Below are 13,147 nucleotides of genomic sequence, written 5' to 3' on the forward strand. Positions count from 1 at the left end.
GAGGGATGCTGTAAACCTTAGATTTCAGCCCTACCATTGCTTTAGGGATAGCAGCCCCCATCTCTACTCCCTGCTATAGGTACATGCTTGAGCTTTATTTCCCTGCCAATCAGATCTTGGCAGGGAAATAAGCTAATTCACAAATAGAATTTGTGCAGCGCTATATTTCTCTCCCTATAAGGGAGGAGAAATCTAGCAACGCATGATGGATCACCCGATCACCTTTTCTGAAGCGGAGCACAAGTGGAGTATTGGTAAGCAGGACAATCAGAAATCACAGGGCCCCATATGACAAAATTTCCTGGGACCCCTGGGCTGCACCCACCGCAAGCACCAACTACAGGTCCGCCCTCTGCAGCTCTCAGAAAGATGGGGGGCTAGGCTAATCAAGTAAGTGTGGCGTGGCCGGGCCCCCTTACCCATCATTGGTAAGTTATTTCTTAATAAAGACTTTGCAATTTTAAAGTTAAATATGTCTTGGTGTTTTTTTTTTGTTATATACAAACTAATTTTTAATACATTTTTGCATCCTGTACAATCAAGGGCTGCTGTTATACAGTCACTTTATAGTGGGCTTGTGGGGGCTGTTTGGGCCTCTATGTACTTGAAATACCAGGGCCTATTTTAACTCCCAGACCTGATAGAACCAACATCAGTACTCATATGGTCACCTATACAGGACTAGCCAGTTGTACATTATGGTGTGCAATGATGTAACAAGCAGGGAGCAGACCATTTAACCTGTGACCCCTGCCCCCCACTACTATCCAGCAATCCCATGTCCATTTCCCACACTTTCATTGGAGTAGTTGGGCCTGTAGCCCACAGGTCCCAAGTTCCACCACTGATGCTATGGTTAATCATTTTGGTTCTTTTTGCTGCAAATAAAACTGGATGGTCAGACAGTCAGACTGCCTCAAGGCGGCAGCAGCATAACCCAGAGTGGCAGTCTTACACTTGGCTGGTTGCTATACTGGTATTATACTGGTATCCAACTGGTACTATTTGGGTGCTTGAAATGCTAGGGCCTATTTTGATTCCCAGTTCAGACCTGGGTACTAGTACATATTGTGTCTGAGTGGGGCAGTTTGGGCATGAGTCCTCAGTCAGAAATGATACAACCCCTCCACCGGCAAAAAGAAAGGTAGGACAGCTAGAAATAAACATCAGAGAGAAAGTGCCTGGCACTGAGTGCTGGGGTTATTATTTGTTGCTCCACTCAATTTCTCCACCCTAATGCCCCTCCAGCTGTTGTTGCTCCGACTCCCAGCAGCAACGACCCCTCCCCTCCATCCCACAACTGCCGGAGAAGCACAGCAGCAGCAGGTCGTCAGGTAGACTAGTAACTAGCCACTGCTCTCTTTCACATCTCCCGCCCCTCACACCACGCCAGGACCCCTGACAACCCCCCTCCGCGCTGTTGCAGATGCGCAGCACCAACACCGACCATTGCCCCCCAGCAGCACATCTCTCTCTCCCCCTATACTCATGTTTTATTTAACTTGCCACCACACCGGAAGCACAAGCCATATTTATCCAGCCCTTAGTTCCTAGCCTTCCATTCCCTGCTGCTCCCAGTGCAATAAAAACACACGCCTCTATGGCTGCTCATTAGCTCTCAGTGTATGGGGACTGCAGCACTCCGACACAAAAGACAATGAATGGTAAGAAACTGATGTCTGTATTCATATATGTGTGTACTGAAAATATTCTATATGCACAGATGTATGCTGAATGACAGAAGGAGGCTGAGGCTTCCCCATGCAAAAGAGCTGACTTTGTATTTCATTTTATTTGTGTGTATTGCATATGTGTGTAATGTGTGTGTGTGTGTGTTGCATGTGTGTGTGTTGCATGTTTGTTTATTGCATGTGTGTATATTGCATGTGTGTGTTGCATTCTATTTGCGTATATTGCATGTGTGTATATATTGTATATGTTGCATGGGTGTGTGTTGCATGTGTGTATATATTGTGTGTGTGTGTGTGTTGCATGTGTAGATTTTGTGTGTTTATTGCATCTGTGTATATTGCATATGTGCATTGCATGTGTGTGTTGCATTCTATGTGTGTATATTGCATGTGTGTATATTGTATATGTTGTATGTGTGTATATTGTGTGTGTGTGGGGGTGTGCTGCATGTGTGTGTATTGCATGTGTGTTTATTGCCTGTGTGTATATTGCATGTGTGTGTTGCATTCTACTTGTGTATATTGGCATGAGTGTATATGTTGCGTGTGTTTGTGTGTGTTGCATGTGTGTATATTGTGTGTGTTTATTGCATGTGTGTATATTGCATATGCGCATTGCATGTGTGTGTTGCATTCTATGTGTGTATATTGTGTGTGTATATTGTATATGTTGTATGTGTGTGTTTTGCATGTGTGTATATTATGTGTGTTGCATTCTATGTGTGTATATTGTGTGTGTGTGTTACATGTGTGGATATTGTGTGTGTGTATAGTGTATGTGTGTGTTTTTTACATTGCATGTGTATATTGTGTGTGTAGCGTGTGTGTATTGCATGTGTGTGTATTGCATGAGTGTGTTGCATGCGTGTATATTGCATGTGTGTATATTGTATGAGTGTGTTGCATGTGTGTGTATTGCATGAGTGTGTTGCATGAGTGTGTTGCATGAGTGTGTTGCATGTGTGTATATTGCATGTGTGTATATTGCATGAGTGTGTTGCATGTGTGTGTTGCATGTGTGTGTATTGCATGTGTGTATATTGCATGTGTGTTGCATGTGTGTATATTGCATGTGTGTATATTGCATGAGTGTGTTGCATGTGTGTATATTGCATGTGTGTTGCATGTGTGTATATTGCATGTGTGTATATTGCATGAGTGTGTTGCATGTGTGTATATTGCATGTGTGTATATTGCATGAGTGTGTTGCATGTGTGTATATTGCATGTGTGTATATTGCATGAGTGTGTTGCATGTGTGTATATTGCATGTGTGTATATTGCATGAGTGTGTTGCATGTGTGTGTTGCATGTGTGTGTATTGCATGTGTGTATATTGCATGTGTGTTGCATGTGTGTATATTGCATGTGTGTATATTGCATGAGTGTGTTGCATGTGTGTATATTGCATGTGTGTTGCATGTGTGTATATTGCATGTGTGTATATTGCATGTGTGTATATTGCATGAGTGTGTTGCATGTGTGTGTATTGCATGTGTGTATATTGCATGAGTGTGTTGCATGTGTGTATATTGCATGTGTGTATATTGCATGAGTGTGTTGCATGTGTGTATATTGCATGTGTGTGTATTGCATGTGTGTACATTGTATGAGTGTGTTGCAGTGCATCTCCCGGTGTAACCCCCATGGCTGGCTGTGCTTGTTTGCAGAGAGGAGGCTGCCCATGTGGCTGCAGGAGGAGGAGGAGGAGGAGGAGGCAGGTGCTTGTGATGCGGCTCCCAGACCCGAGCTCAGTGGATGGGGAGAGGCAGCAGGAGGCTGGGGATGTTGCTGAGACAATAGAGGAGCCCTGTGTGTTCTTCTTGCTTCCGACGAGGGAGAGAGCGGAGGAAGCGGAGGGGGAGATAGAGGGGTCGCCAGGCTGGACATAACGGCGCATTTATATCTCGACGTGTTCCCGCCCCGCTGGATTATACACAACATTTCTACTGCTTTCAGCGATCCTCGGGGGCAGCAGATTGGGTCCCATCTCGCTGATTGATTGGTGTAGACGCCTCGTTTCTGGGTGTTTTTGTTCGTGTAACGCTGGGGTTATTGGGGGCTGGAGGGATGTCCGGGGAGACTGCTGGTCCCTCACATGAGCCCGAGCTGTGCGTGTAACATAAGCCTCTGTGATGCCTCTCTGATGCCTCTCTCCCAGTCTCTCCCAGTCTCTCCCTTTATGTCACATTTGCCACTTGCTCCGTGACTCCGACCCCATCTCCGCCGCTGCACATTCGTGGCCTGGACCCTGCGCTCCCACATTATAAGGGTCACCGGGGGACCGAGTGTTTTCGTGGGCCGCAGTTGTGCGCTGAGATAATAAGCCCATGCAGCGCGACCCCCTCCCCGGCACAAGCACTGGGCCATTTCCACCGGGCCACTGGGGAGCTGAACCCATGTCTCTCCCCCCGGCTCCTGTCACTCTGAGCAGCCACAGGGCCCCGGGGCCACCCGCCGGTGAATGATGTTTAAGTACCGGCTCCGCATGTTCTTCAATGAACTGAAGCTTCTGGTATTAACTCGATCCGGGACAAGCGAACCGGAGCCGGACCAGGCCATGCGTGGACTCGGGGTCGGTGGCTGTGGATGGCCGCCCTTTGCCGACTGCTCCTCCCGAGACGACGACGAGGAATATTATGGGGCCGACCCGAGATCCCGCGGCCTGGGACTGGAGGAGAAGGACGGAAGGATCGGGGCTGCGCTGGACGCTGTGTCCCTGGGCAGCAGCATTGACAGTGGCATGAGGAGCCCCCAGTGCAGGATCTGCTTCCAGGGCCCAGAGCAGGTAAGAGCCGGCTGTCCTGCTGCTCATGTTACTGCTGCTCATTTTACTGCTGGGACTGGGGGAGCTGCTGTGTCACCTGAGGTAAAGGGTCTGCTGGAGTTCATCATAATGTGAGACAAGTGCACGGGGGACCCTGTTGCCCACCCACCTCCGGCTGCTCACCTGCAAATTGCTACATTTGTCTGGGAGTGGGATCTGACAGTGATGCTGGATTGTTACTGAGATGTGACCTGGGGTGTGTCCAGGAATCCATAATGCTGGATCATTGTTTGTGTACACTGGCTGCCTGGAGGAGCTGCATTCACCTCAATCCCAGGCATCTATGTTGTAGCAATCAGGGGCCAAACACTCAGTGAATCCTACATTATAATGGTGGGCATGTCTGCAGGTAGGGTTGCCTCCTTTTCTGGAAAAAAATACCAGCCATCCTATATTTTTATGGGTTTTCCCTATTAATAACATTGTCACCAAGCAGCATTTTTACTGACCAGGCTGGTAACATACTAACCCTATCTGCAGGGCAATCTTGTTCCATTATACACTTGCCCTGGAGTCTCTCAGACCTGAGCAAATGTTCCTGTAGCCACCACAGGCCACAAACTGTAATGTTGGCTAATGTCCATGTCCTGGCACTACACTGGGCACACAGGGCTGTAGGTCTGGGTGAAGAATGTGCTTTGGGCCCTCTGTGTGGAAAGATAAAAAGAAACAATTTATTGCTGTCAGTGCTGTGATGTTGCGATGTGTATGACTGAAGTGACTATTGACAGTGTGACTGTACAACAAAGGCTCTCGCCCAGGACAATGCCTTCAGCTTGCGTTTAATACCCATCTAGTCACTTGTGATTTGACTGTTTGACGTGCAGGGGGAAAGCTTTGCCTTCTTTGTTTTCAGCCTGTTCAGTCCTGTAAAGCAATAGCAGTGGGTTTAAGACTTGGATTTATTAGAATTCACATGTGAGCGCCAGAGTCACAGAGTTTGTGCCATGTCTCTAAATTGACACCTTTTGGCCTTTGGCTGGAGTTGGGATTTTGTGCGGTGTAGTTCAACAACAATGTGAGGGAAGAAGCTTGGCCACTCAGTGTTGGGCTGGGCCCACCATAGAACCTAAGCCAAGAGTGTGAGTTCCTCTGAAAATAAATCCATAGAACCTCACATTTAGGAACCGCTTTCACAGCAATTATATATAAGTAGTGCCAGAAAATAAGAATGGGCCTCTGTTAGCCCACCAGGATATCCTTTGGTATTTAAAGGGTTGGTTCACCTTTAAGTTAACTTTTAGTATGTTATGGAATGGAAAATTCTAATCAACTTTTCATTTGGTCTTCATTATTTATTTTTTTATGCTTTTTTAATTATTTATCTTTTACTTCTGATTTTTTTCCAGCTTTCAAATGGGGGTCACTGACCCCTTCTAAAACAAATGCTCTGTAAAGCTTCACATTTTTTGTTCTTGGTACTTTTTATTACCCATCTTTCTATTCAGGTCTCTCCTGTTCATACTCCAGTCTCTTATTCAAAAGAATGCATGGTTGCTAGGGTGACCCTAGCAACCAAATTGCTGAAACTGCAAACTGGAGAGCTGCTGAATAAAAAGCTAAATAACTCAAAACACAAATAATAAAAAATGAGGACCAATTGCAACTTGTCTCAGAATATCACTCGCAACATCATACTAAAAGTTAATTCAAAGGTGAACAACCCCTTTAATATACTGCTAGGCCAGTCTGACTGTCTGTGGCTAAACAAACAATATAATACTGTATTAGATTGGGGGTATTTATTTGCAACACAATGACCTGGTCAATGACCACTGGTCAACGAGTGGTCCTGATAGGTTTCCCTGTCTCGTGCTGTATTCTGCTGGTCCTATACTCACTGTGTCTGCCATGCTCTGCCTTCCCTATACTCCCTGTGAGTGCCATACTCTGCCTTCCGTATGTTCCCTGTGCTCTATACTCTGCTTGCCCTATGCTCCGTGTGTTCTCTACTCTGCCAGTCCTATGCTCCCTGCGTGTGCCATACTCTGCCTGCTCTATGCTCCCTGTGCTCTATATTCTGCCTGCCCTATGATCTCCATGTGTGTGCCATACTCTGCCTGCCCTATGCTCCTTGCGTGTGCCATACTCTGCCTGCCCTATGCTCCCTGTGCTCCATACTCTGCCTGTCCTATGCTCCCTGAGTGTACCATACTCTGCCTGCCCTATGCTTCCTGTGTTCCATACTCTGCCTGTCCTATGCTCCCTGTGCTCCATACTCTGCCTGCCCTCTGCTCCATGTGTGTGTGCCATACTCTGCCTGCCCTATGCTCCCTGTGCTCAATACTCTGCCTGTCTTATGCTCCCTGTGCTCCATACTCTGCCTGTCCTATACTCCCTGTGTCTGCCATACTCTGTCTTCCATATACTCCATGTATGTTCAATACACTGCCTTCCCTATGTGCCATGTGCACCATACTCTGCCTGTCCTATGCTGCTTGTGTGTGCCATACTCTGTCTGCCCTATGCTCCTTGTGTGTGCCATGCTCTGTCTGCCCTATGTTCCTTGTGTGTGCCATACTCTGCCTGTCCTATGCTCCTTGTGGTGCCCTACTCTGCCTTCCCTATACTCCCTGTGTGTGTCATACTCTGCCTTCCTAATACTCCCTGTGTGTGTGTCATACTCTGCCTTCCCTATACTCCCTGTGTGCCATACTCTGCCTTCCTAATACTCCCTTTGTGTGCCATACTCTGCCTGCCCTATGCTCCTTGTGTGTGCCATACTCAGCCTTCCCTATACTTTCTGTGTGTGCCATACTCTGTCTTGCCTACACTACCTGTGGGATATGAGCCTGGTAGGGTTTGTTTGTATTTGGAAATTGTTGTTAGGGCCCCTATGGTGTTTAATCATGTGCTGGGGTGCGGTGCTGTGTTATCCACAGGGGAAGAGGCGGAATATGGATTTAAGCTTTTTATTCATCAACTCTCCAGTTTGCAATTTCAGCAATCTGGTTGCTAGGGTCCAAATTACCCTAGCGACCATGCATTGATTTGAATAAGAGACTGTGATTAGCAATAACAATACATTTGTAACCTTACAGAACATTTGCTTTTTAGTCAGTCAAAAGAAAGAGGCAAATAAAACAAAACTATAAAAAATAAATAATGTAGACCAATTGAAAAGTTGCTTAGAATTGGACATTCTATAACATATCCACCCCTTATATACAAACACAGTGCAAGTCTTTTGATTCCTTTGTATTTGCTACAAATGAGCATGTTAGATTTTCTACTTTAATGTTCTGTAATATTGCTGTTACTGCCAAGTGTAGCTATTTGTTACATCCTTTAAAAAAGCAATGGAAATTAAATCACTCCTTGTCCTTAGACATAAGAGATTCAGGTATGGGATCTGTTATCCAGAATGCTTGGGTCCTGGGGTTTGCTCGATAAGGCATCTTTCCGTAATTTGGATCTCCATACCTTAAAGGGGACCCGCCAACCAAAAAAATTATTCCAAATCCTATTTTATCATGTTAGTCAAGCAAAATGAACTTTAATTACACTATATAAATTATTTGAATCTTGTTTCCTTCAGTCTGGGGATTCATAATTATAGCAAGCAGACGGGCCATTTTGTGGACACTGTTATTAAGACAAGCCTTGTATCATCTCAGAGTCTTGTTTGTGCACCAGAATGGGGGACCTGATGTCCATCCCCATGTCCTGGTTACATAATTAAATGGTAAAGAGAATGGGAAATGTGGGGAGAGCAGTGACATCTAGGAAGTGCTGAATGAAAAAGTGAAAGTAATTGCCTGCCCCGCCTCTATGCCTAAGACATAGAGGAGGGGCAGGCAATATTTGATTGACAGCTGAGATTTTTAAATGAGTTTACAACAGCTATGAATGCTTTAATAAAAAAAAGAATTTGGATTTCATGTTTAATTTGAAAAGGACTTTTATTATATGGCTTTTTATGTCTGGGTGACAGATCCACTTTCAGTCTACTAAAAAATCATTTAAAAATCATTTAAACATTAATAGAATTGTTTTGCCTCCAGTAAAGCTGGCCATACACGGAGAGATCAGCTTAAGCTCAAGGTGGGCAAATCGGGGAGAGATCTGCTCGTTTGGCTACTTCGCCAAACGAGCAGATCTCTCCCCGATATGCCCACCTTGAGGTCCCAGCGATTGGATCATAACGACAGGTATACCGGCGGTCGGATCGGGGGACCACATCACAACAGATGCGGCACACGATCCATCTGGAATTTTTACCCTGCCAGATTCAGGCAGAGACTCTAAACTATTACAATTTTGCAACATTTACTGGATACATTTCTCAGCAGCATCTCTGGAGTATTAGCAACTATTGTATCAATTCTAACAGCTGTCTGTAATGAAACCCAGAGATTCTGCTCAGCAGAGACAAAAATAAGAAATGTATCAACTAAATGTATCAATTTAGAACAGTTTACAGGGTCAGCGACCCCCCCCCCTCCAGAGCTGCTTTAAGGTGAAAAATTATACTTTACACTTCAATATTAGAAAAACAGTGACAAATAGATAATAGAAAGTAATTGGAAAAAGTCGTTATGTCTGGTGATCTATTTGAAAACAACTAGTTGTTTGAAGGTGAACAACCCCTTTAAAGGGCAATTCACTTGCGACACATTTAGTTATATTGAGTAGGAGAAACAACAGCCTGCCAGAAAGCAGTTCCATCCTAAAATGCTGGCTCTTTCTGAAAGCACATGACCAGGCAGAATGACCTGAGATGGCTGACTACACACCAATATTACTAACTAAAAGAAAATACTCTTGCTGGTTCAGGAATGACATTTTATATTGTAGAGTGAATTATCTGCAGTGTAAATAGGGTTGCCACCTTTTGCAACAGGGGAGACCGGCAGGGGGGCGAGGTGTGACATCAGGGGGCGGGACCATGAAGTAGGTGGGAGTGTCTGTGACATCAAGGGACAGGGCTATGACACACCGATCGTCAATTGGCCCATCGCCGTGTCAATCAAGGGAGTCCTGCCCGGTTTCCCTTATTTGGAAAACCGGGCAGGAAATTTTGACCCGAGCAGCCCTTCAAAATACCGGGCTGACAGGTGGCAACCTAAATGTAAACAGTGAAACTTAGAAAAATAACACCATAAAAATCATAACAGCATCCCTTTAAGGTTGTTGTTCCTTAACTAGTTAAAGGAGTAGGTAATGTTCAGGGTGTTATACAGTATATGTTGCAGTAATCAGTGGCTGTTTGCTGCATTTGCATTGGAAATTTTATTTGGCCTTGTGTCTGCCATGTCGTCTGAGGTTGAACATTCCAATATGTGTTTTGTATTGTTTTAACCTCAGGCTTTGTGTTTGGGAGTTACTATTAGGATGTGCTGTATGATGCCAACAATGAATTTTTCTGTGAGCTAACTACTCTGAGTCTTTCTAGAGACCAGTTATGTTGCCTTGGACTTAGATGGTCTTACACTTTAAAATGTGAATCTTGCTCACAATGAATATAACTATATAAGTCATAAATAAAACTTAGTAGAAGGCAGCATAATATAAAAGTTCTGGCAGATGACAAGAAAGAAAAGGATTGCTCTTTTGTTGCTGTCGTCAGATTCACAGGACACATACTATTTCTGCTTCTTTTGAAACCCACGAATATCCAAGTTTGGTAAAAAAATTTTGTACCATTTTATTGGTATGTGTATGGCACTTTGGACAAAGGTAACCCTGTATTGTTCTTAGATTCAATGGGGCAAATTCACTAAAGTGCAAAGCGGCTAATGCTAGCGCAAATTTGCCAGCGTGACGTAATTTCCTTACTTCGCCGATTTACTAACGGGTGCTGGCTTAAATTCGCTAGAGAAGTGGACCTACTCTAGCGCTACTTCGCACCCTTATGCCAGGCAAAGTTGCACTATGGCAAAGGGACAAACTACGCTGATTCACTAACTTGCGCATTTTACTGAACGTTACCTCATGTGCCAAACTGGCCTTCGCCACCCCAGACCAGGCAAAGTGCAATAGAGTAGATAGGGATTGCTTCAAAAAAAGTCCCAAAAAAACACTGGCGTCTTTTCCTTTTTTAAGGGTGATAGGCTGAAAAAGATCGTAAATTGTTTTGGGGGTACCCTCCTTCCCCCCTACATTTCCTAACATATGGCACCTAAACTATACAGTGGGCACATGAATAGGGCAAAATAACAACTCTATTTTATTTTATGAAGCTTTCCCAGGCTTGTGTAGTGTAATGTATTTGCTGCTACATATACGTCCATTGTACTTTAACTTGGCGTCGTATCCAAATTAGGCATCGCTAGCGTAACTTCGCTTTGCTTGATGAATTAACGCTAGTGCAACTTCGCTACCGTTTGCTCCCTGAGCGCAACTTCTGATTTTAGTGAATTATCGGTGCCCTGGTGAAACTTCGTCTGGCGAAGTCCGGCGAAGCCTGCGCTAGCGCAACTCCACAGGATAGTGAATTTGCCCCAATGTCTGTAGATACTTAACCTAAATGACATGGAAGCAGATCTGCTGTTACATTTGGTAGGCCTTAAAGGAGAACTAGACCCTAAAAATGAATATGACTAAAAATGTGCACCAGCCTAAAGTTTCAGTTTCTCAATAGCAGCAATGATCCAGGACTTCAAACCAGTCACAGGGGGTCACCATCTTGGAAAGTGTCTGTGACACTCACATGCTCAGTGGGCTCTAAACAGCTGTTGAGAAGCTAAGCTTAGGGGTTGTCGCAAATTATAAAGCAGAAAATGAGTTTGGGCTGTAATATAAGCTGATGCTACAGGGCTGATTATTAAATTCTGTTGCTAGTTGCACTGGTTTCTGTGCTGACATGTAGTAATTATCTGTATTAATTACTAATCAGCCTTATATTGTGACATTTCTATTCTATGTGTACTGTATATTGTGAGTGGGTCCCTAAGCTCAGTAACTGACGGCAGCACAGAGCATGTGCAGTGAATCAGCAGAAAAGAAGATGGGAGCTACTGGGGCATCTTCAGAGACACTTTACTGCTAAAGGTCTGTGGTTGCCTTAGGCTAGTAAAGAAGTCCAAAATATAATGTTCAACATTTCTAGACTATTTTCTTTAGTTAAAGGGGAACTATTGCAAAAATGAAAAATGAATACTGTATAGGCTTCATCATGCTGAAGTAAGAAACTTTCTAAATGCAATTAATTAAAAATTCTGCATAGTTTCAAAAATAATCAATTTTATTTTCACTATTCCTCTCTCAGCATCTGTTTCTCTTCATTCTGTATTCATGAGCAGTTGGGCATCAGATAGTCAGACAGTTAAATCCAATATATCTTATAGGGGGGCTTCCTTTTTTTAGCAGATGTCTCATTCAGTTAACTGATTCCAGTTCAAACAAAATCTAAAACATAACTGCCTTTTGTACAAATCCTGCATGTAGAGAGACATGATTATCTCTGGTGATTTTAATAGAGTGCGCTCTAATACATCTTCTAAGGAAGGCCCCCCCCCCCCATAAGATATATTGGATCTAACTGTCAATGAATATCTGACACCCAACTGCTGCATGAAGAGAGAATGAAGAGAAACAGATGCTGAGAGAGGGATAGTGAAGATAGTTCCCCTTTTTAGCTTTAGTTCCCCTTTAAACTACACAGGTCTATTAAGCCAATCCTTGGTTTGAAGGCTGGATCATAGCAGAACCGTTCACACACCGACCAATGCAATCGTTTTCCAACCACACTTTAACCTGACAAATCAAATGTCTGAGCAAAGTAGTTATAAAAAATCATTTTGGGTCCAAAATGGAATGATCTATGCCAATTTAGCTGAAAACTCACTGAGCTTGTCTGTCTTATTGCGCCTTCTGTCACCAGCTCATTTAAGCATCTGTACCTAAAAAATTCTTATGAGCATTTACTTTGCTTCTTTTGCAAGACAGTTATACATTTATTTGATAAATCTACCCGTTTTATGTCAAAACCTAAATATTTTATTCGTTCAATACCAAAATTTAGAATCCTATTGATGCTCACCGTGCCTCGGTAATATATGAGTATATCAGTTGATAGCAGCTGTTAATTATTCACTATGTTGTAGATAGGAGTGAAAAGGAGGTTGGACGTTTTATGGTTGTTGAGATTGGATTCAAGACATAGAACAAGCTTGTAATTGGCTGAGATGTAGGCAGTAAAGATGGCTGGTTTGTGTTTCGAGGAAATACAGAGTAGCACCCAAATGATCCCTTATTATTAATTACATTCTATGAACCACAAATGATTGGAAATAGAATTTTTGTCATCTTAAAAATGACACAAAAATCTTTAAGAAGTCTGATAGCCCACAGGGTAAAAATGTTTATTGATTCTGGGAAATGACCAATATTATGCCAGATTCAATTAAACACCAATAAACACAACATTATGCTTCCGTGAATCAACCATTCCCAGCAGCAGAAATTGAAATCAGTTGCACTATAACTCCCACAAAGGTGAAGCTCAGAAAGATTTAGGGGCACATTTACTTAGGGTCGAATATCGAGGGTTAATTAACTCTTGATATTCGACTGTTGAAGTTAAATCCTTTGACTTCGAATATCGAAGTCGAAGGATTTACCGCAATTCGCAATTTCTGTTCGAAGGAAAAATCGTTAGAATCTAATCAAACAATTTTCTTTCGATC

At 43.6% G+C, this 13,147-nt stretch overlaps 1 protein-coding gene across 1 annotated transcript in view; it reads left to right on the top strand.

The window, feature by feature from the left end:
• Positions 1 to 1,413: 1,413 nt before the first annotated feature.
• marchf9.L (membrane associated ring-CH-type finger 9 L homeolog) overlaps positions 1,414 to 13,147 on the top strand; it is a 150,547-nt gene continuing 138,813 nt past the window's right edge. The window contains exons 1-2 of the mRNA XM_018247483.2: positions 1,414 to 1,664; positions 3,361 to 4,478. Coding sequence (XP_018102972.1) covers positions 4,155 to 4,478 — 324 coding nt within the window. The 5' untranslated portion in view covers positions 1,414 to 1,664; positions 3,361 to 4,154. The remainder of the gene's footprint in view (positions 1,665 to 3,360; positions 4,479 to 13,147) is intronic.

Source organism: Xenopus laevis, chromosome 2L (genome assembly GCF_017654675.1).
Source record: "Xenopus laevis strain J_2021 chromosome 2L, Xenopus_laevis_v10.1, whole genome shotgun sequence".
NCBI lineage: Eukaryota > Metazoa > Chordata > Amphibia > Anura > Pipidae > Xenopus > Xenopus laevis.